Source organism: Camelus ferus, chromosome 23 (genome assembly GCF_009834535.1).
Source record: "Camelus ferus isolate YT-003-E chromosome 23, BCGSAC_Cfer_1.0, whole genome shotgun sequence".
Taxonomy (NCBI): domain Eukaryota; kingdom Metazoa; phylum Chordata; class Mammalia; order Artiodactyla; family Camelidae; genus Camelus; species Camelus ferus.
In genome coordinates, this window is record NC_045718.1 from 19,682,382 (window position 1) to 19,703,814 (window position 21,433).

The following is a 21,433-nucleotide window of genomic DNA, read 5'->3' on the forward strand; positions in this document are numbered from 1 at the left end:
CACCATTCTGCCCTCAAGTATTTTTAAGTAGAAGTATGTCACCATCAAAGCTAGTTTTGTAGACATCTAGTTTACTAGTGTCTCATGTCTTTCCCCTGGCATGCAGGTGGGTAACACAGAGTGCGGTAAGCAGACTCAAAATGATCATCCAATTAAGTAAAATCTAAGGACATTATCAGGAGAGAGCTGCAAGGCCAAACTTTCAGAGAATCAAAATTAAGTAACAGACTTTGAACCAGGAGGATGACCTAATTGAACATAGGAGACTTCTCCTTTGCCTGCTGTCCCCCCATGTCTCCCTCCATACACTCATGGCAGAGTGCATAGATGATGGTGTACAGGAAGAATAAGAATGAGGGAAAGCTAACTGAGATGCTGTTGAATTACAGAAATAAATTTGTCTTATAGTGATCTCTTTTCAAAACACTTACCAGATGTTAACTCATGTAACCTTGTAACTAGACAGGCCATGAACAAGAATCTCTATTTTATAATGGAGAGAAATGAGGCTCTCAGTGGGTAAGTTACCCAAAGTCTTAGAGCTGGCAACAGATAGCATTGCTCTTAGCTCTTTTGATTTTTTGTCAAGTATTCTTTGCACTACTAGGTGATAAGACTCTCCTAGAGAAGTTTTATAGTAAGAACGAACCAATTTCTAAAGGAAAAACCACCTAGATGTGTCTGCTTGGATATGTGAGATTAAAGACAGAAAATGCCTAAGATTTCTGGCATGGAAAGTATAATTTTTGTGCATTACAGCTAACCAAAATATAAGTGCTGCTGTAATGTAGACAAAGAAAGAGCACATTGCCATTAATGCAGTGAAAGAATCAGGGAAATAACTGAAGATTTAATTGAAGCCAAAATGTACATATTTAGCTAATTTTCCCCAAGGTGTCAGCAGCACTTCAAACAATAGCAATTGTAGTGGCTATTTGGAATGGGATATCTAAATTTGTTCAGTATTACACAGTTGGGAGGGAGAACCTTATGATGTTTGTTTGTTCCCACTAGCGGATTGTTTGTAGTTAGGTATCTTGACAGATTTCATAAATTATTTAAAGCTACATTCAGTATTTCACCATCTGCATTATTATAGTCTTCCCGCCTATTGCACTGTTAGTTAACTATATAATACTGAAGTATAAGTTTTAGCTTCTCGGAAGATTCAAAATATATTAGAGAAACTGGGTCAGCAGGGGGCAGCACAGTCTTACAGTGTTTAAAATTTGGTCACTTGAATGGACTATTCAGAAACAGAAGGCAATGTGGTGCATGGTTTTTCAAGCATTCACATTCTTTATTTCAAATGAAATATTTGGTAACCCAAATATATAAAGCAGACAAAACTGACATTTTACTAACAAAAATCTTACCTTTTATTGATTTATAGCATCAAACGCTGAATGTAATGGAGCTGTTTTGATGAACAAAAAATTTAGAATAAAGTTTTTGAGATACTACTATTTCTATCTTCCTTTTATAGATAGGGAAATTGAATTTCAAGGAAGTTTTAAAACATGCCCAAGGTCATACAGATGGCAAAATATCAGAGTTTACTTATAAACCCAACTGTCTTCCTCCAAAGAACAGATACCTTCAGTTATGCAACTGCTTTTTTTTTTTTTAATGGAGGAACTGAGTACTGAACCCAGGACCTCACACATGCCAGCCATGCACTGTGCCATTGAGCTATACCCACCCCCTATACAATTGTTGATAATACATTTTAGTCTTACTTCAGCTCTGAAATTCAGCCCAATTTATTTCTTTTTAAAATGTTGCACAATAAAAAGATAAATCTGATTCACACAGATAAGGGTTGCAAATGGTAACTCTTTTTAAACAGCTTGCTCTGCAGTCTCCAAATTCTTCTCAGTAAACAGAAATAGCAGGTGAATCTTTAGTCCAAGATACAAAACTAAACGTCCAATACAAGTAAATGCACTGGTGCTCTCTAATATGTTAACAGTTGATATAACTACTAAGAAAGTAGATGCTTATTCCACATTTTTATATAGAGAAACGAAAGCATAGAGATGCTAAGTACCTCGCTGAAGTCACATTCCGTAAGTGACAGGCTTATGGTAGTCTGACTCCAAGGTTTGCTTTCCTTGCCGGTACACGGTATCACCTCTCTATTTTCATACTCATTTATGTGCATGTATTGCTATTATTTTAGTTTTTAAATAGTTAAAAATATATTTTAAAAAGGAAATTCAACAGATTCCACTAACCACAGTTAGGAAACCAGTAGCCTGTGGGTAACAGAGTATAATCTAAAACTTAGAAGGTGTTTTGTAATAATTTGGGGCTGTTATTTTCTAATTGTCATTCTACTTCATTTTTTAATAGTAAAAAATATATATCTATTTCTATTGATATAAAAAACACAGATTCAAACCATCTCATTTAAAATAAATTATTTAAAGGGAACCTTTAACACATTTGGGACACATTGACCTGCATAGGAATAACTGTGATCCTAGCAGTCTAAGCTTAGTGATCAACTTTAAAAAGCTCATGACTCCCCCAGGTGCATATGTGAGGACATTCCTGGGTTGCAGAGTCTGGACTCCCTTAGCACTGTTAGTCACTGTTCCCAGTGACTCAAGATATCTTAGAGGAAGAAAGCATTTGCAGTTTTCAGACATACGATACATCAGTAAGAAGATAGATTAGATTATAGTTATAATAAATGAGATATTTTAAGTCTATGTTTTGCTACAGGGTAAAATACTGCAATTTTTTGCTTAAGATATAGAAGGTACACAGAGACAGACTACAAGCACTGTCTCAGGAGAGACTTACCTGTCACCAGCACAACAGAGGAAGGTGTGACCTCTGCCCAAGCACTCCGTCATGCCGCGTGTTTGGTCTCATGTTACCTTTCTGAGACGTGGATGTGAGATTTGCTCCCAGTTCACAGTGCCTCTCTTTCTCTCTGCTGCTTGTAGAGCAGGTCCAGTCTTCTCACCCCCACCTTTCATGTTTTTCACAACTTACTGTCTTCATTCAACTATATTAATCGCTTGCTGACTGAGAGGTCCTAGACTAATTTGGGGGCATAAAAAGATGAATAAAACAAAGATTCTGCCCTCAACGGACTTAGTCTAGTAGGAAAGACAGACAGAGCAGTGGTTACAGTGCAGGATAGTCCCCGATAGGCATGTTCACCTAGCGAGGGGAGTGAATTTTGGTTTCAGCCTTATTTTCTAGCTGCCTCTTCCACCCCTCTCCCACATACATCAGCTGCCCCAGATCAGTTTATTTACCAATGTGCTGTCCACTTTGGGGCCTTAGTTCCCACTGTTTCTGAAGTGCCCTTCCCTGTGTTCCCCGTGCCTATTGAAATCCTTTTAGGGCCTACTTCTCGGGAATATAGTTTCTGATACCCAAAGTTTATCGCACCCACCTACATTCTCCCATAAACTATAAAGGCATTTTATCATAGTCTGCCTTAAAATCAGTTCATCTCTCCCCTAGTACAGTGCTTTATGCAGAACAGCCGTTCAATAAACTCTTACACTGCTGAGTTTCCAAAACTACTTGTTTCTATTCTGTTCTGTTTCCTTCAGTAAGATAAAACAGCATTTGGTCTGTTAATTACTTTTTTTGCAAGTAGCCTGAAGTGTGGTCACAAATAAATTAAATCAGGATTATGATATGAATAGGAGTATTTCTAAAAATTACTAAATCCAAACTGAGAATATAAATATTAGATACGAAGGTGTAATGGATACTGCTGGTTTTCTACCAGTATACTGTCCCCGGTACTCCTTAGTTCTTTCCTTGAATAACATCCTATTTTGTTCAGGTAGCCAAACCTAGGTGATACAGAATTCTCACAGAAGAAATAATCCCCCTTGAAGATGAACTCAACATTAAAAAAAGAATATTAACAGAAAGAAATGATCCACCACGAATGACAATCAGCAGACCCAAAAGTCAGATATGTTGGCACCTCTAGGACATGAACTAATAGAACACTGTGAAAAAGGTTATAAAATGCATGTGCTCTAAATGGATAAAGAGCTAAAAGAAGTAACAGGAACCACAAGGAAAGAACAAGACAATATGGCAAGAGGCAGATTTAAATAATGACCATATGGAACTTCTAGAATGAAAAATAGAGTCATTAAAAATAGAATCAGTGAAAAATATGAATAGGAGGGTAAGGAGAATGAAGGGTGGAATGAAAATGTTATGTATGTTTTCTTATGAAAATTCCAGAATGAGAGACTAGAAAAAGTGAGAGGCAACATTTGAAATACACAGGTCATCAGGTACTAAGCAGGATTATCAAAAATGAATCCATCCCTCTAAAAATTACAGTGATCGGATGAAACACCAAAGACAAAATGATAAAAGTAACCACAGAGAAAATATAAGGGAGCACTTTATCTAACAGAAGGCTTCTCCACAGCCCTAAATACCAAAAGGCAGTGGTATAATACCTGTAAGGTACCGAGGCAAATAAACCACCAACTTAAGGATATTATGGCTGCTTAAATTATCGCTGAGGAAGAGGGTAAACTCCAGATATTTTCAGGCAAAAACAAAGGAGTTTAGCACTCATAGATCATTGCTGGAATAATTACTAAAGCATATACTTGTATAAGAAGAACACTGAATTCAAAAGGAAGAAATAAGATGTCAGAAATTATGGTGAGCCAAGAGACTACTAAAAAAGCAGAAGTAGATCAGGCAGAAAATAATAGCAAAGATATGGAAGATTTGAGTAACACTTAACAAGTTTGATTTCACGTGGGGCCTCTACTTAATAAATGTAAGCATATGTGTAACAGTTAGAAATGTCAGCCATATGCCAGGCCACAAAGGAAGTCTCCACAAATATCAAGGAATCAATATCCTGTAAACTCCATTCTTTGACCACACTGGAATGAAATTAGAAATTCATTCAACAGGTAACTGTGGCACACATACTACACACCAGACGTTGCTCTAGTTATTTGGTGTACATTAATGAAAGGAAGAAATTTTGACCTGCATGGAATTTAATTCGCTAGAGGGGAGGGGAGACTTGAGATACAATAAACATAATAAATATAATTAAATATATAGTATATGAGAAAGTTATAAGTATTATGGGGGAAAAAGAAGCAGGGTGAACAGACTCAAGAATGCTAGTTGTGGGGGGGGAGCGTATAGCTCAAGTGTTTTGAGCATGCATAAGGTGCTGGGTTCAATCCCCTGCACCCCCTCTAAAAATAAATAAATAAATGAACCTAATTACCTCCTCCCTGCCCTCCCCCCCCAAGAAAAAGAATGCTAATGGAAAAGGAGGTGTAATTTCAATAAGAAGTCATTGAGAATATAACATGGGCAAAGACTTGAAAGAGATGAAGAGTTAGTCATTTGCATATCTGGAGAAAGAACATTGCAAGCAGATGGAACAGCCAGTCCCTAGAGCCCAGAGTGTGTGTGTTGTCTTCAAGAAATAGCAAGGAGGCACATTTAGCTGGAACTCCATGATGAGCAGAGTAGTAGGAAGTGAGGTAAAAGAGGCAGTTATCCTACCGCTCCCACCCCTCAAGTCTGTATATTCAGCTAAACAAACAAAAAACTCACTAAGTTAATTCAGAGTCAGAGAAGAAAACATAATGAAAATTAGAAATACTTAGAATCAAACAAAATGAGAACACTTAAACTTACGGGGTACAGTTATAACTATTACAGGGAAATGTGTAGCCTTAAGTATATTTGTAAGGAGATAAGAATATAAATTGATGAGTTAAACATTCTTCAATACAGGAAGTGAGAAAAAGAAAACAAGGAGAAATTAATCAAAGAAAAATAGTTTATTAAATTGTTAATAAAATAGATAAACCTCTGGAGATACCGATCAGGAAAGAAAAACATGTTAAATGAAAAGGAGGACATAATAATGAATTCAGTGGAAATTTCAAAATCATAAAGAGAATGACTGTAGAAAACCAAATTTGAAAACTTAGATGAAATGAGCAATTTTATTGAAAATATAAATTTCTAAAATGTGATTGAGAAATAGTAGAAAACATGGAAAGACTTATTACCATTAAGAAATTCAATTGGTAGTCAAAAAGATTCTCATAAAAGAAAGAAAGGGGAAAAAAAGATGGTTGAGTTTCAAAGGCAAGTTTTACCCAACTTCAATGAACAAAATAACTCTCCTAGATTAATACCTATTTGATGAAATATATATGTATGTGTGTGTGTGCGCGCGCATTTCTTTGCTCAGTTCAGTTTAACAATGTTTAATTTGGGATTTCTGATACATGTTTATAAGTGAGATTGGTTTATAATTTTCTTACATTCTTTTTATCTACTTAGTGTGTCAAAATTATACAAGTCTCAAAAAAGAAATTGGGTACTTTTCCTTTTCATCCTCTGAAATAGTTTATATAGCATAGCAGTTGTTGGAGAGCGTGAGAAAAAATTTAAACTTGATAAGCCAATCTCATAAGCATATATGCAAAAACACCAAATTAAATATGTTCATATTGAATGCAGCAAAAGTAATATGTGTGTGTGTATATATGTGTATGTGTGTATACACAAACACACACACACACACCCACCTATATATACATATAGAGATTTTGATCAGAGCACGACTTTTTATGACCATTTCTACATGATGGTGTACTCAAATATTGGTAATATAGAAGATTTTGTTTTTATTTATTTTACAGTTAATTTTCCTTGTATCTTAAAACCTTATCTTATCAATATGTTAAGTTTTCAAGGTTAATATGAAAAAACTTTCTGTCTGAAAGAGAATTTTTACTTCATTTTCTATTCTTCAGTACCCAACCTGAATATCTGAGCTGTGTTCTGTAAGTATAATGACATTCCCTTTAACTGAACCATCTTTTCCTCCTCCTTGGCTTTTGCAAGGCTAATGATCTCACAGCAAACCCAGCAGAGACCAATGGAAGTCGTCACAGTTGGCATAATGGCAGCAACATCACCAGCTCCTTAATGAAGGCCAAAGGGGAGAGAGCAGGGCAGACAGCTCTGTCGGATGGGCTCTGTAGTAGACATCAATTTTTTCTTAGTGGATCTCTGTACCCTGTTGCTTTGGGACAGACCCTGCCTGCGAGGGCCACTTCATCCCCTGCCAGTAGCCATTGTCTGTCACTTGCAGCCAAAAGTATCCTGAGTCCGACCCCACTCTGAAATTTAAACTACCCACCCATCCCCTGCTCATCCCAGTAAGTTCTTCTTTAGAGTCATTTGGTGTTTCTGCCTCTACCAGAATACAGAATGTTCCTCCTTTACGCTGGATTGGAGTCAGAGTAGAAGTGGAAGAACAGTTAAGCTGTCTTACTTTCTCCTTCGTGAAGCTGCCTCTGGTTATCTCCTGCTTACCTAGTCTGATCAGTGTCCAGTGCCCTGGGGCTAGGAAAGAGCCCTGAGGAGGGAGCTCTGCTACCGCGGGTGAAACTCACCAGCACTGCAGCAGGTGACTTCCCTCTGCTTACACTTCTGCACCCTCTGCGCCCTCATCACCCATTTTCAGAAAAGTGTAATGGAAGCATTTCATGTGTAAATTACATTAAAACCCAGAAAATATCTTCCAGCCACAATAAAAATAGATTCAACAGAAAATATTCAAATTTATAGTAACCTTTGTATTGTACCATCATTGTAGTGTTCAGCGGTTTTACCTTAAAAACGTTGAGTGTTAAGTGGTTACAAGTAAGGTGGAGTCAGTCTAGTATTAACAAAAAGCCCAGTACATTTACTTCATAGGCGTTCTGTTGTATTTTTGATATTACGTTTTTCTCTCTATATTTGCATGTTCCTACCCGATTTTAACCTATTAACACCATTAAGGACACGTTATGGCTGTCTTAATTAAGCACTAATTCTGCTTATGGTAAACATTAAATAGAGTTCCCTCATTTTTCTGAAAAATAAATTTTTTTCAACTTTCCCAGAATTGCTTATAATCCTTCATCCCAGGGCTGAGGACTCAGGAGGAAAGAGAAGAAGTATTAAAAAGAAATAAAATATTATGTTAGACGGGAAGAAGTAACACTTTGGGGAGCCTGTGGGTTGATTCCTTTAAGTAGACCTAATTATGATTGGGATTTGTTTGACTTTGGGTTAATCACCTGCAGTTACTGCCACCTAGGCAAGCCTCAGTTATAAATTAATGATGGGGTCTGCAGCTTGCGTAGATAGAGATTCCTGAAAACACACTGAATGGAACCGCATGCCCTGAGGAATAGTTGGAGGAGAGATGCCACTTGAGTATATAGTACCTGTAGTTAATTTGTCTTTACTGCGGTACGCTATCTATGTGTTACTCTACACTGCTTTCTTTGTACTCAGTGATCACCCTGGACTGCCACACCTATGCCAGCCTTGGATACGCAGTGAGACTGATGGCAATGGAAAGGCCATGAGATTAGCACTTTTTCTGAGGCATAAATTTAGAATGAACTCTTTAAGACAATTTTTTTTTCTGTTAAACACTGCTATATTTCAGCAGAGCTTACTAAAATGGAATGTGATCACCAAGGATCTTATCACTTTTGCTTTTTTTGGTTGGGCTTGGAGACAAGGACATTTTTTGCAGCAGTAAAACGGGCAGAGAAGTCGGCTGTTTTCCTGAGGAGCGAGAAAGATTTTTTCCAGGACTTCTTTGGGATATCACTTTGTTGCACAAAATTGACAATATATAACCTCTGTGTTGATAAGAAAATGCTAGATTCACATCTTATTATCTGACAGGTTAATATGAAAAATGCTATACTATGAAAAATGTATTTCACAATAGTCTAACAGATGCTGCTAGTATAATAGCCTAATGTAGCAAATGCACCAAATGTGCTTGAGCATGTTTTTGACACTATTTTCATAAGTGATGATATATCCTAATTGAAACTTACTAAAATTGTGTTTTCTCCTCCAACTGTCATGAAAACATACCAAACAGTGTGTTTTGTGTACTCATGATTTAGGAATATAAGATGTATCTATCTTCCTTTTGGCTTTCTGAAACTTTGTGGTTTAGAGTTAGATATGAAAATATGAGATTTTATCCCTCTGAATTTAAGTACAGTGTGTTAATTCAGCCCCCACGTATGTATTAATTCTCCTTGATCACTTGTGTAGCCAACTGTAGATTCAAACTTGAAGATTTGTATAAGACATCTTTGGAATTTTTTAATCAAAAAATTTAAATTAAAATTTTTTAATCTGAAAATTTGTTATAGAAAATAGTATCATAGTTTTTAAACATCATTTTTTAAACTCATGGAGTGAATCCCTTTAGGAATGTTCAAAGAAAGTCTTAAATATTTTTATCATTGTTAATTTGTATGTGTTGCATCCTTGTGTCATGTAATTCTTTCATTAAACCTTTTTTCTTGTGCCACCCAACACATAGTAGATAAAGGTGAAAAAATGGAAATGTACAACCCATGTGACTGCCATCCAGGTCAAGAAATAAAACATCACCAGTAGCCCTAGACACCCCCATGTCCTTCCCAGCCACTATTCCTTCTCTCCGCACCCCTAGAGTTAACCACAGTTTTGTTTTTTATATTAATCACTTTCTTGCTTTCTTTATAGTTTTATGACCTATTCATGCATCTGAAATACTATGGTTTAGTTTTGCCTGGTCTTTCTTTGGGTTTTTTGTTGTTGAAATTTATGTAAATGGAACCATACAGCCAAGTATCCTTTCAGGTTCAAAGTTTTCACTCAAAAACATGTTTGTAAAGGTAGTTATAATTAATTTCATTGCTGTATAATGTATATATACTGTATGTACAGTATAGTTGCTATATTATATGAGCTCATCGCAAATTGTTTATCCATTCTATTCTTTGGGACCATTGTAAGTAATGCTTCTAAAGACACTCTTTTATATGTCTCTTGGTAAACATTGCACATTTTTCTGATGGATGGATGGATAGACAGACAGAATTGACAAGCCTTGTGATACGTGTTTTGTTAAATTTTTTAAAACTGCGTCACTTGACAGTACAACCATTGGAATATGAGACTTCCGTTGCTCTGTGTCCTCACCACACTGTTGTTTTATCTCATCTGTTTGTTCTGTAGTGTTACCTCATGGTCTTAATTTCCTTTTCCTTGATTACTAATGAAGTTGAGCATCATTTCATATATTTATTGGCCATTCTTTTGTGAAAGTGATGATCCAGGTGACTGTCAAGAGCTTTTATAATGTTTTCTTTTTCTTATAGATTTATAGGTATTCTTTACATATTTTGGATTTGAGCCAATTATGAACTATTTGTGTTTCAGACCTCCTCTCCCCCCGGTGGTTTGCCTTTTCACCATCCTAAGAGTCTCTGTTGAATGTCAGAAATTCTTAATTTTAATGTTGTCAGATTCACTAAACTTTAACTTTATGATTAATGCTTTTGTGTCTTATTTAGGAAGTTTTCCCCTACCCTAAGATCATGAATATAGTCTCCAGTTTAATGTATAGAGTTATTATTTCACCTTTTATATTTAGGGCCAGAATAAACTTTTAGTATGTTTTAAGGTAAGGTTAGTTTTCATTTATTTCTGTGTGAATAGCTGGTTGTCCTCTCACTATCTATTAAAAAGATTTTCCTTTCCCCACTGCTTTGTAGTTCCACCTTTGGTATAAATTAAGTGTCTATTATGCATAGGTTAATTTGTGAGTTTTCTATTTAATAGTCTCTTATACATTGTTTTTGTCACATTGTCTTAAATAATGTAGCTTTATTACAAATTTTGATGCTCGGTAGAGCAGAGCCCCCTATTTATATTTTATTTTATTATTTTTGTTGTGGTAAGAACATTTAACATGGTATCTACCCTTCAACAAATTTTCAGGTGTACAACACATGTTGTTTTTTGTTTTGTTTTTTGTTTTTTTATTGAATTATAGTCAGTTTACAATGTTGTGTCAATTTCCAGTGTAGAGCACAAGTTTTCAGTTATACACGAACATACTTATATTCATTGTCGCATTCTTTTTCGCTGTGAGCTACCACAAGATCTTGTATATATTCCCTGTGCTATACAGTATAATCTTGTTTATCTATTCTACATATGCCTGTCAGTATCTACAAATTTCGAACTCCCAGTCTGTCCCTTCCCATCCTCCTCCCCATTGGCAACCACAAGTTTGTATTCTATGTCTATGAGTCTGTTTCTGTTTTGTATTCATGTCCTTTTTTTTTTTTTTTTTTTTTTAGATTCCATATATGAGTGATCTCATATGGTATTTTTCTTTCTCTTTCTGGCTTACTTCACTTAGAATGACATTCTCCAGGAGCATCCATGTTGCTGCAAATGGCATTATGTTGTCGGTTTTTAAGACTAAATAGTATTCCATTGTATAAATATACCATATCTTCTTTATCCAGTCATCTGTCTATGGACATTTAGGCTGTTTCCATGTCTTGGCTATTGTAAATAATGCTGCTGTGAACATTGGGGTGCAGGTGTCTTTTTGAAGTAGGGGTCCTTCTGGATATATGCCCAGGAGCGGGATTCCTGGGTCATATGGTATACATATTGTTAACTGCTATGTTGTACAGCAGACCCGTAGAACTTAATCATCCTGCACAGCTGAAACTTGATACCCGTTGGACAACAACTCTCCATTTCCCCCTCACTCAGCAGCTAGCAACCCCTGTTCTACTCTCTGCTTCTATGACTGTGACTGCTGTAGATATCTCAGATAAATAGAATCACACAGTATTTGTCCGTGACTGGCTTATTTCACTTAGCATAATGTCTTCCAGGTTCATTCATGTTGTCACAGGTGCCAGGGTTTCCTTCTTTTTTAAGGTTAAATGATATTCCATTGTATGTATGTACCTCATACGTTTTAGAATTAGCTTCCCCATTTCCACAAAGAAACCTGTTGAGATTTTGATTATGATTGCATTTATTCTATAAATCAACTTGGAGAGAATACTGCAAAATTGAACCTTCTAATTCATTGACATAGTATATCTTTTAAATTTCTCTCAGTAGTATAGAGGTCTTGTATATCATTTGTACATTTATTCCTAGATATTTTATTTTTTTATGCTCTAATAAATGCTGTTTTTAAATAAGTTTTATTTTCACATTAGTTGCTGGTATATAACAATGTATGGATTTTAAAATTTTACCTTTGTTTGCAACTGTAATACACCTGTGGACTTGTTCACATTTCATGTGTACATAAGTCTGCACATAAGGGCAGTTTTCTCTCTTCCCCTTCCAAATCATGATACCTTTTATTTCATTTTATTGCCTTTAGTAAGGCTAGGACGTTCGCTGTCTGGGATCCCCACTACAGTGCTGACTAGAAATGGTAATAGTTGGCATCATTTTCACATCTACAATTTCAAAGAGGAAACATTAAAAAAAATTATTAAGGATGATGTTACATGTTGCTAGATTTGGTTTGCTCATTATTTATTTGGAGTTTTGAATCTAAGTTTATAAATGAGAAAATCCTGTAATTTTTTTATACTGTCTTTGTCAAGTTTTGGTTTTAAGGTTTGGCTAGATTTTTACAGGAAACAGGAGAGTGTTTCCTCTTTATCTGAAAGAGTTTGCTGAAGACTAGAATTATTAATTAGAATTCACTATTGAAGCCATCCAGCTAAAATGTTTAGTTTTATTTTCTGCTTGTTTGTTTTGGAAAGGTTTTTAACCACAAATTCAATTTATTCAATAAGACTGTTCAGATATTTTATTCTTGTGTCCATTTTGGTTAGTTGTAGTTTCCAAGGAATATGTCCATTTCATCAGAATTTCAAATTTGTTGAAAGAAAGCTGTTCTTACTCATTTTTTTTATCTTTTCATAGTCTATAAAGTATGTAGTTGTGTCTCATTTCATTCTGATTTTTTTCTTTATTTGTGCCTTCTCTTTTTTCTTAATTAGACTATCCAACATTTATTTTTATTAGTCTTTTCAAGTAACTTTTCATCATTGTTTAGTTACCCATGGATTATTTATATTTGTATCCTTAATTTCCAAATTTATAGGGATTTCTTTCTTCAGTAGAAGGTTGTTTTGATTTCTAGCTGATTTTAAAAAATATTCTGAGTGATTTCCATCATTTGAAATTTATTTTTGAAATTCTTTTTTTTTAATATTTTTGCAATAAATCCATTGCATGCTTTAGAAAATGTATATTCTGTAGTTTTAGAATATGGTGTTCTCTGTTTTGCCATTAGGTCAGTTTTACTTACTGTGATACTCAAATCTTCTACATCCTTATGGTATTTATTTGTCTACTTGTTTGGTCAGTTACTGAAAGAAGTGCGCTGAAGTCCCCTCTGGTTGTGGATTTACCTATTTCTCTTTCTTGTTCTGGCAGTTTTTGCTTTCTATATTTTGAGCCCGTGTTATTAAGTGCATGCAAATTTTGAATGATTTTATCTTCCTGGTAAATGTGAAGTTTTATCATTATTGAGTGTACCTCTTCATCTCTAGTAATGGCCTTAAAGCTAACCTTGGCTGAAGCTAATGTAGCTATAACCAACTTCTGCTTGGTTATTATTTGTAGGGTAAATGTCTTCCCAGACTTTTGTTTTCGACTTTCTGTAGCTCAGTGTTTTTACACATTGATTTATAAGCAGCAGATAGTTTTGTGTTGTTTATTTAATCAAAGTGTGCCAATTTTCGTCTTTAAAAGCACAGTTAAAACGTTTATATTTAATGTAATTGAGTCTAAATCTGTGTCAGTCTTTTAAGGTCAATAAATCATTAAACTGTTTTTTACATTCAGGAGATAGTTCATTAACAACTATGAGTTTAAGAAATTTATCTTCTACGATTTGTATACAGACATGCAAGAATTTATGATACCTTCTCATCTGCTATCATTCCTTTAACTGCTGTATAATGAAAAGAGATCCAGAAACTAAAATATGCTAAGAACAACATTTCTAATCCAGTATTTTGGGAATTTTGCTTGCAACTCTTGTCTTTATTATGATTTACCTACCTAATTCCAATAAACAGGACATTAACAATGTCTCTCTTAATATATCTTTCTTACAAAATACTATAAAGATTTCATTTTTGATTACAGGGCTGTGACTCCCAAATGAGCGTGTCAGAAATGTCCTGTAGTGGAAGTACATCCTCCTGCCAGTCTCTTGAACACGGCTCGGTCCCAGAAATTCTCGTGGGCCTGCTTTATAATGCCACAACGGGACGACTATCAGCAGAGGTGATAAAAGGCAGCCACTTCAAAAATTTGGCAGCAAACAGGCCACCCAGTGAGTGAAAAAAAAACATTTTTTAATTCTAATGTTTTCTGTGCTTAGGGGATTCACAGCATTAGGGGCTTCATTTAGTCTTAACCAATCAATGGTGGTGTGATCATCAGCTAATCTGTTTCATGTTTTCTATTTCCAGTCATTTGGGAAGTAGAAAAATTTGAAATTCAGAATATTAATTGTAAGGTGACAAGACTTTAAATTTTTCAGCGTCTGCAGAATAAATTAGCCCTGTCTTAGCCATTATCTTCTAATGCCAGAAAAAGTTACAGGGTTTTTTTCTTTTTAAGTTAATAATACTCCACAAATATGATCAGGAACGTGTACAGCCATTGTTGTTAACTGAAGATTGATGTTGTGTTTTCTGTCTGCATGCAGTACTAGGGACCAATGAATATACTTCGATATTTTTCCTTCTTTTCTCCCCTAATAATTTAAGAAGAAACTGTTTCTTCATGTTTTTCCTCCTTTAAAATTATAAATCAGTGCTGCCAGCAGTGTTTTCTTTAATGGAATGTGCTTCGCTCTTACCAGGACGGACAGAATAAGGAATAGTCTGATCCTTACGCTAGGTGCTGGGAAGGGAAAGCTAGACACCCCTCTGCCCTGTCTACGTGCCAGTTTCCCCCTTCGCTCTCCTCTCTCTCTCCCAGCTCACGGGGCGGGGGGTGGGTTATGCACAGAGAAACTGTCACCTAGTATACCTCCAAAATTGTTATCTGTAGAAATAAACTGAGAAAGTAGCAGCCTCTTCATACTTCTCTAAAATTAAAGCTATTAATGCTCTAAACTAAAAATGTGTAAGGAAATCTTGAATAATAATAGCTACCTTAAATTTGTTTAAATATTTCTCACGGACTGGCTTAAAGCAATGTTTTACTCCAAGTATTAAATAATTAGTGAAGGACAGGAAACTTTTTCCACCCTTGAATTAACATTACTTCTAAATGTCCTAAAATTCTTTTTTCAATCACAGTGAAGAATCATAAAAATATATTTGGTTTGCCCAAATTTGGTTTTCCTTTGAGAAGGAAAATTTCAGAGGGAAGAAAGAAGCAATTACTAAACAGCTTTGGGAGTATGATTCTTGTTATCTTCATTAATTCATGCTAGGAATGCAAACTCGGGTGGCCTGGAAAGAAACTTAAATGAGCAGAATTTGTACATGAAAGATAAGTAACATGGTGAGGACTGTGACAAATACAAGAGTGCACAACCTGCCTTAAGACATTCAGATACAAAATTTTTGAACAGTGTAACAGATAATATTATTTGGGTTACATTTAGCCACAGGCTGTTAGTTTGCCTTTCTAACTTTAGCTAATAGTTTAATTTTTGACCGACCTTTGACTTGGAATGCGAAAGTGATAAATTTGATTTGCCTTTCTGCCCTCACTGAACCTACTCTTATAGAAGCAGAAACAGTAACCAGAACTAAAATGAAGGAGAAGGCGGGTGGAGGCAGGGGTGGATAATAACACAGGTTAAGAGAGATTTGCATCCACAACAGAGAGTGATCGTTCAGGTTAAAGAGAAGGTTATAGCAATTTCCATTCTGTAAGAATTAGATCTTCAGTATTAGGATGGTTAATGGTATTAGCTGGGAGGTAGCTAGCTGGTAAATATAAGTCAACATTCAAATTTATTATGTGAAGTGGAGTATTTATAAAGTAAAATATGAGACAGTTTTATCAGTTTGTCTATTGTGTATATTATATAAGATTGTGACCCTTCATATATACATAGGTTCTAAGCTTTGAACTGCGTTATCGACTGACTAATCCAGCTTTTATCCAAAGAAACAGTGGCAACATTCAAGAACAAATATTTTGATAGTTCTATTTTATTTTGCATAATTTAATTTTATATTACATTGGGAGGAATAAAAGTGTTTGGATGTTAAATATCGCATGGATAAACTTAAAAATTCAGCAAAATAATAATAATGATCCTACAGTGACTTTTATTCAGTCTTTTATGGTCTGATAATTTGCATGATTCTATGTTCAATGTGCTTTAGACCAAGAGGATATCATTATAAAGATGTCTCCCTTTAAAACAGTGTAATTTTTGTTTAAGATTACACAATGACCTTAAAACTTCTCATTCCATGAAATTTACCCAACAAACCCTTTGTTCAACCCTCTACCTGAATTAAAATGCTGAAGTTTTGTGTTCTTCCACTCCAGTGAACAGTATTTCCTCTTTAACTCTAACCTTTGACCCTCTTTCACCCAACAATTGACATCTGGTCATTATTTCTTTTACTGCCTTCCACCCCCTGTTGTCAGATGGACTGTTCTGTTGTCTAAAACACTTGATAGGTGGACAGGTTTATATAATCCGAGGTGAGTTCCTGTAGAGGCTAATTGGATGTTGTCTTTTCATGCAAAAACAAAATACCCTAAAACTTGCCAGCAGTGAAGCTGTCCACCATGTTGATTTCCAAAAAATGCACATTTATTATCTGTGGTACTTTAAATAAAACTTAGAATTTATCTCTGATTATGGATGATGGTATTCAGAGTATGTATAAAATTAGCAAAATTTTTTAAATTAAAGTTCTTATCATTTTGTTATATTTGATTCCTAGAAATAGGAATAGCTATTTCATGAGAAATATTGCAATTTTCATTGAAATGAATTGAAATTTTGATATGAAGTACACATGATGGATCTACATGCTGAAGATCATTTGCATGAGTCTAAAGAACTTGAAAACACAGTTGTTTGAAAAGAGGGTTTATCTCCCAAGTAATCAGGCAATGAACTGTTATGTTTCACTTTGTACACTAAACATCACATTAATTTTTTTTATAATTCATGAAAGTAGTTAAGATACCATTTTTTTAAAGTTCATATTAAATTTTGCCAAAAAGGAATCTTATAGTATTTTTTTAAACTATCCAAAAAGCACATTAAATGTACTGTTGCATGAAACCACGAGAAAGTTTTACTAGATTTGCTAAACTTTGAGCCCTTAGTGCATTTGGCTTCATTTTGGCCCTTAAATGTTTTTAAAACATATTTAAAAACCACATCCATGCAGAGATTTTTTTGACATTTCATCCTAAGCTGTTTTGATGTCATCTTTGCATTCTTGTCTTCCTCTTTTCCTCCTTACCATTTGCCTTCATTTCTGTTTGTTTGTTTATTCTTAACTCTCTGAAAACACAATGGAATGCTTTACAGTGTTGTGGCTAATTGAGCTTGCTAAGTGTTTATTAATGCTATGATGTCCTGCTTAGTGAAGCCAAATGGGTGGGGGTGGGCAGGGCGGGTAGTGGGAGGTCAAGGATGGGGCTGGAAGGGGGGAGGAAGGATTATGAGGTATACCTTTAAATTCTAATTATAATGTAGAAATAGCGAGGTTAAGATATTATTACCCCCAAAAGATTTTATATCTACTTAGCATTCTCTGTACTTGTCAGATTTTATAGTCATCTACATCAAAATGGAATTAGTTGAATTTCCACCGAACATGGTATACACCATATCCTTATAAAGTAATAATACTTAATCTTCTCAGCAAGTGTCACAAGAAAGATGTTTTGAGTTTGTTTCAGATGATGTTTGTGGTGTGTTGTTGTTTTTCTCTGTAGATACATATGTTAAATTAACTCTACTGAATTCCATGGGTCAAGAGATGTCCAAATGCAAGACATCCATCCGCAGAGGGCAGCCAAATCCAGTATACAAGGAAACTTTTGTCTTTCAAGTGGCCCTATTTCAGCTCTCTGATGTGACACTCATACTGTCTGTGTATAACAAACGCAGCATGAAAAGAAAAGAGATGATAGGCTGGATTTCTTTAGGTCTGAACAGCTCTGGAGAAGAGGAACTCAATCACTGGACCGAAATGAAAGAGTCAAAAGGACAGCAAGTATGTAGATGGCATGCGTTGCTAGAGTCATGATGACTAGGATAAATGAGCAATTACAGTTGAAGACAGCGTTATTTCTGACCACAACATTACTGTTTTTACCTAGTCACTATTTAGAAGAGTTATTCTTTGAAGAACCATCTTTAACATTCCACCAAAATGCTTTAAATTCTGTGGAAAGAACATCTAATACTGTCGTAAATGAAGAAAAGATGTGTCTCTAGTAGAGCTTGTTTGGGAAAATGAGAAACTCTTATCATCTTTGTTAAACTAACAATCCTCCAGAGCTTTAAGAACATCCTTTTAGTTTGAAGTTAATTTTGCTTTAGCAAGAGAGCCAGTAATTTCATGGAAAATCAAAATTATAAATGATTTTGAAAATCAGAATTTTTAGTTGCAACACAATTTTAGCATCACCCTACATATTATCTACAAAACATATTTTGACTGGCTCCTCCCAGGTGTGTGTGATGTTCCTTAATATGAGAAGGCAGTTCTCCAACTCTGTCATAAGTTGTACCTAATGGTGAAGGGTTTCAGTCACATTGAAAACTGTTTTATTTCAGATATTTTCCCTTTGTGCACTTAGTTTCGTGGTGCCTCAGTTCTTCTCAATAGCACTAAATCTGAGTGCAAGTATTCATTTTCATAAAGGAATTTTTTATGTGTTACTTAAAAAAAAAAAAAGCTCATTTCTTCAATTGCCTCTGCTTTTGCCTGATCCAAAGAGACCAAGTCACTGGACTGGTCCCTTGCAAGTCTTCTAGACAGGTTGTACTGTAGAACTATGTAACTTTCTGTTGAAAGCACTTCCTGTATTCTTGTATTCCAATGTAGGAAGCTAATAGAGCAGGACTTTACTTTAAAATCTCTTTCAATGATTGACTCTTTAAAATTGTAGTAACGTGAAAATATGTTTTTTACAAACTAAAAGATATAGTAAATGAGCTGTTGAAAATTGAAAACAATTCAAGTTAAAATTTTAATTATCTGCTCTGAGTATTCAGTAACCAACACTGCATAAAGCAGGTACCATTCAAATAGGAAACTCTCTTCTTCACTCTTACTTCAATTTGTATTTGTGATATAAAGACTCTGCAGTTCTAAGTTTGAATCAGAACATCATGTTAAAAAACCGTTCTGAGATTCCTTATGAAGTTTCTAGTGACTTGTGACTAGATTTTATGAAATTTACAGATACGTTCTTCAACGTGATGTCATCCTGTGCCTTTCATGTAAGTTAAATTTGCTCATACAGCTTGAAAGTTGTATTTGCAAAATTAGGCCTTCAATTTTTATAAATATAAAGATTAGATTCCTCAGAACAGTGTCACAAGATCTTTATTTCCTCTGAAGTATGTAAACGTTGTATAATGTGCTAATTTTTTAAAACGGCAAGGCACTTGTTTTTATATGCAGGAACTCTGATTATCAGGAATATTATAAGCTGTTTTCTTTTTAATTTTGCTTCTTACCCAATATATAATTTTACGCATATACTTTATTAAATAGAATGTTTTGTATATATGAAAAAATACTTCTTTTCTCTTTCTGATTTCTAGTTAAAGTAGACAAGAACATACTATTTACCAGTTACTAAAAAGCAGTATATCATTGTTCCTAGTCCCATCTAAGTACTCCATATTATTGTAAGCTAGGACTTGTTATTACTATAATAACAAAACCTTGCATAGATATTAATACTTCAGCTTGGCTGTACTGAAAGGCCTTAAAAGAAATCCAAAAAGACAGTGAACTCCTATTATTTTTTACTTTAAAAAAATGGCAGCTCTGTGCATTCATATATATGAGTTGTATGATAAAATACAAAAGCTGTATCAGGTGACATGAGGTTTATGTGTACTACAGAGTTGCAGTAAAGGGAAAAATCCATTCTTTTATTATTACATTAATGAGCATCTTCCAGGGTTTTGTAAGTGAATTAAGTCATAAAGGTAAAACATGAATCAAATGGCAAAATATCTCATGAAAGTATTTTCAGCAACAGATAAGGCAGGAGATTAGAAGGGAGGGTGTAGATTTTACTGAGACATTGGATTTAGGCATTCAAAGCTGCAAGTGTCTTTTCTGGCTTTGAAACAACTAACTGCATTGCTAACACTGAGATCGTCCTAATAATAAAAAGTGTTATCAGTCGTATTTGTAGCTGTGACAAAGCCTAATCAAACACATTGTGAGGCCAGCCTGGTGCTTTCTCCTTCACTGAGGAAAAGAACTAACTAGCCGTCATTTGTTAAATGTGTCTTTCTTCAGACTATGCCCAGAATTGTGTGTGTGCGCTTGGGTATATGTCCTTAGGGGTTTATCTGGTATAAGCATCGAATCCAGTATGGCCTAAAATTAATCAACCATTTTTTTAAAATTCCAAGAAGGACCCTACCTCCACCCTAGCTGCCAAGTCCTCAAAGATTATGAAGTATGTGTATGTGTATCTGTATACACACACACAGATGCCTACACACACAACATTTATATATATACACACACATGTACACACATATACGTATGTATTTGTAAAGGTGAACGTGCCCTGGCTTTTTCAGATAGCTAAGTAGAAAAGCATTTATCAAGTTTATGGATTATTTTTCTCCTCTGTATATTTACTAGGAATTGTGTTTGGTTTTGGGTGCTATCTGCTGCCATTCTCTTCCACACACAGCAAAATATGTATCTTTTTATCCTTTGGATTGACACAACCTAGAGTAATTACTCCTCCAAATTTGTCTATTCTTTTAGAAAAAGATTAAATAGGGCTCAAGAGACCCACTTCACTCTACTGAATCTAATGTGCAAGACAGTACTGTTGCTTGTCTGTGTGCTTGAATTTGCATGAAAGCTCAAAGGCAAAAATCTTATATCTTAGCAATTAAAGCAAATAGGGGCCCACTGGTGGGCAGCAGGTGTTGTCTCAGAAACTCGAGAAAGACAACCCACTTTCCTGTTGTTCTTTTAAAATCCCCAAAGTTTTATAATAAAATGAGATAGTCCAAATATGGCAATCGGCTGGTGTTCAGGGGTGCTCCTGAACGTGGAACTATAGGCTTTATTCGTCTCCCAAATGAGCTGCAAAATGTAGTTGTTTATTACTGCCCAGGAAACAAAGTGTCTTTCAAATCAGTAAAGAATGTGCTTAGTATATCCTCTTACCTTTAAGAAGTTTTCTTCTATAATCTTCTATCTTCTGTACTCTCCACATTTTACGTGAACTCTCTTTGCATATTTTCTTACTGTGCATTCAGTGAATCCTTGATAATGTTGTATTCAGTGACAAATCTAATTAA

General features: G+C 35.0%; 1 protein-coding gene across 3 annotated transcripts in view; it reads left to right on the top strand.

Moving 5' to 3' along the window:
• Positions 1–19,888, top strand: part of SYT14 (synaptotagmin 14) — a 138,876-nt gene extending 118,988 nt beyond the window's left edge. For 2 of the 3 annotated variants that reach the window (XM_032466395.1, XM_032466397.1), the window contains 3 exons: positions 14,059–14,248; positions 16,540–16,596; positions 17,851–19,888. In XM_032466395.1, coding sequence (XP_032322286.1) covers positions 14,059–14,248; positions 16,540–16,596; positions 17,851–18,164 — 561 coding nt within the window. In that variant the 3' untranslated portion in view covers positions 18,165–19,888. The remainder of the gene's footprint in view (positions 1–14,058; positions 14,249–16,539; positions 16,597–17,850) is intronic. The other variant, XM_032466396.1, reaches the window with a different exon arrangement.
• The last annotated feature ends 1,545 nt before the right edge of the window (positions 19,889–21,433 follow it).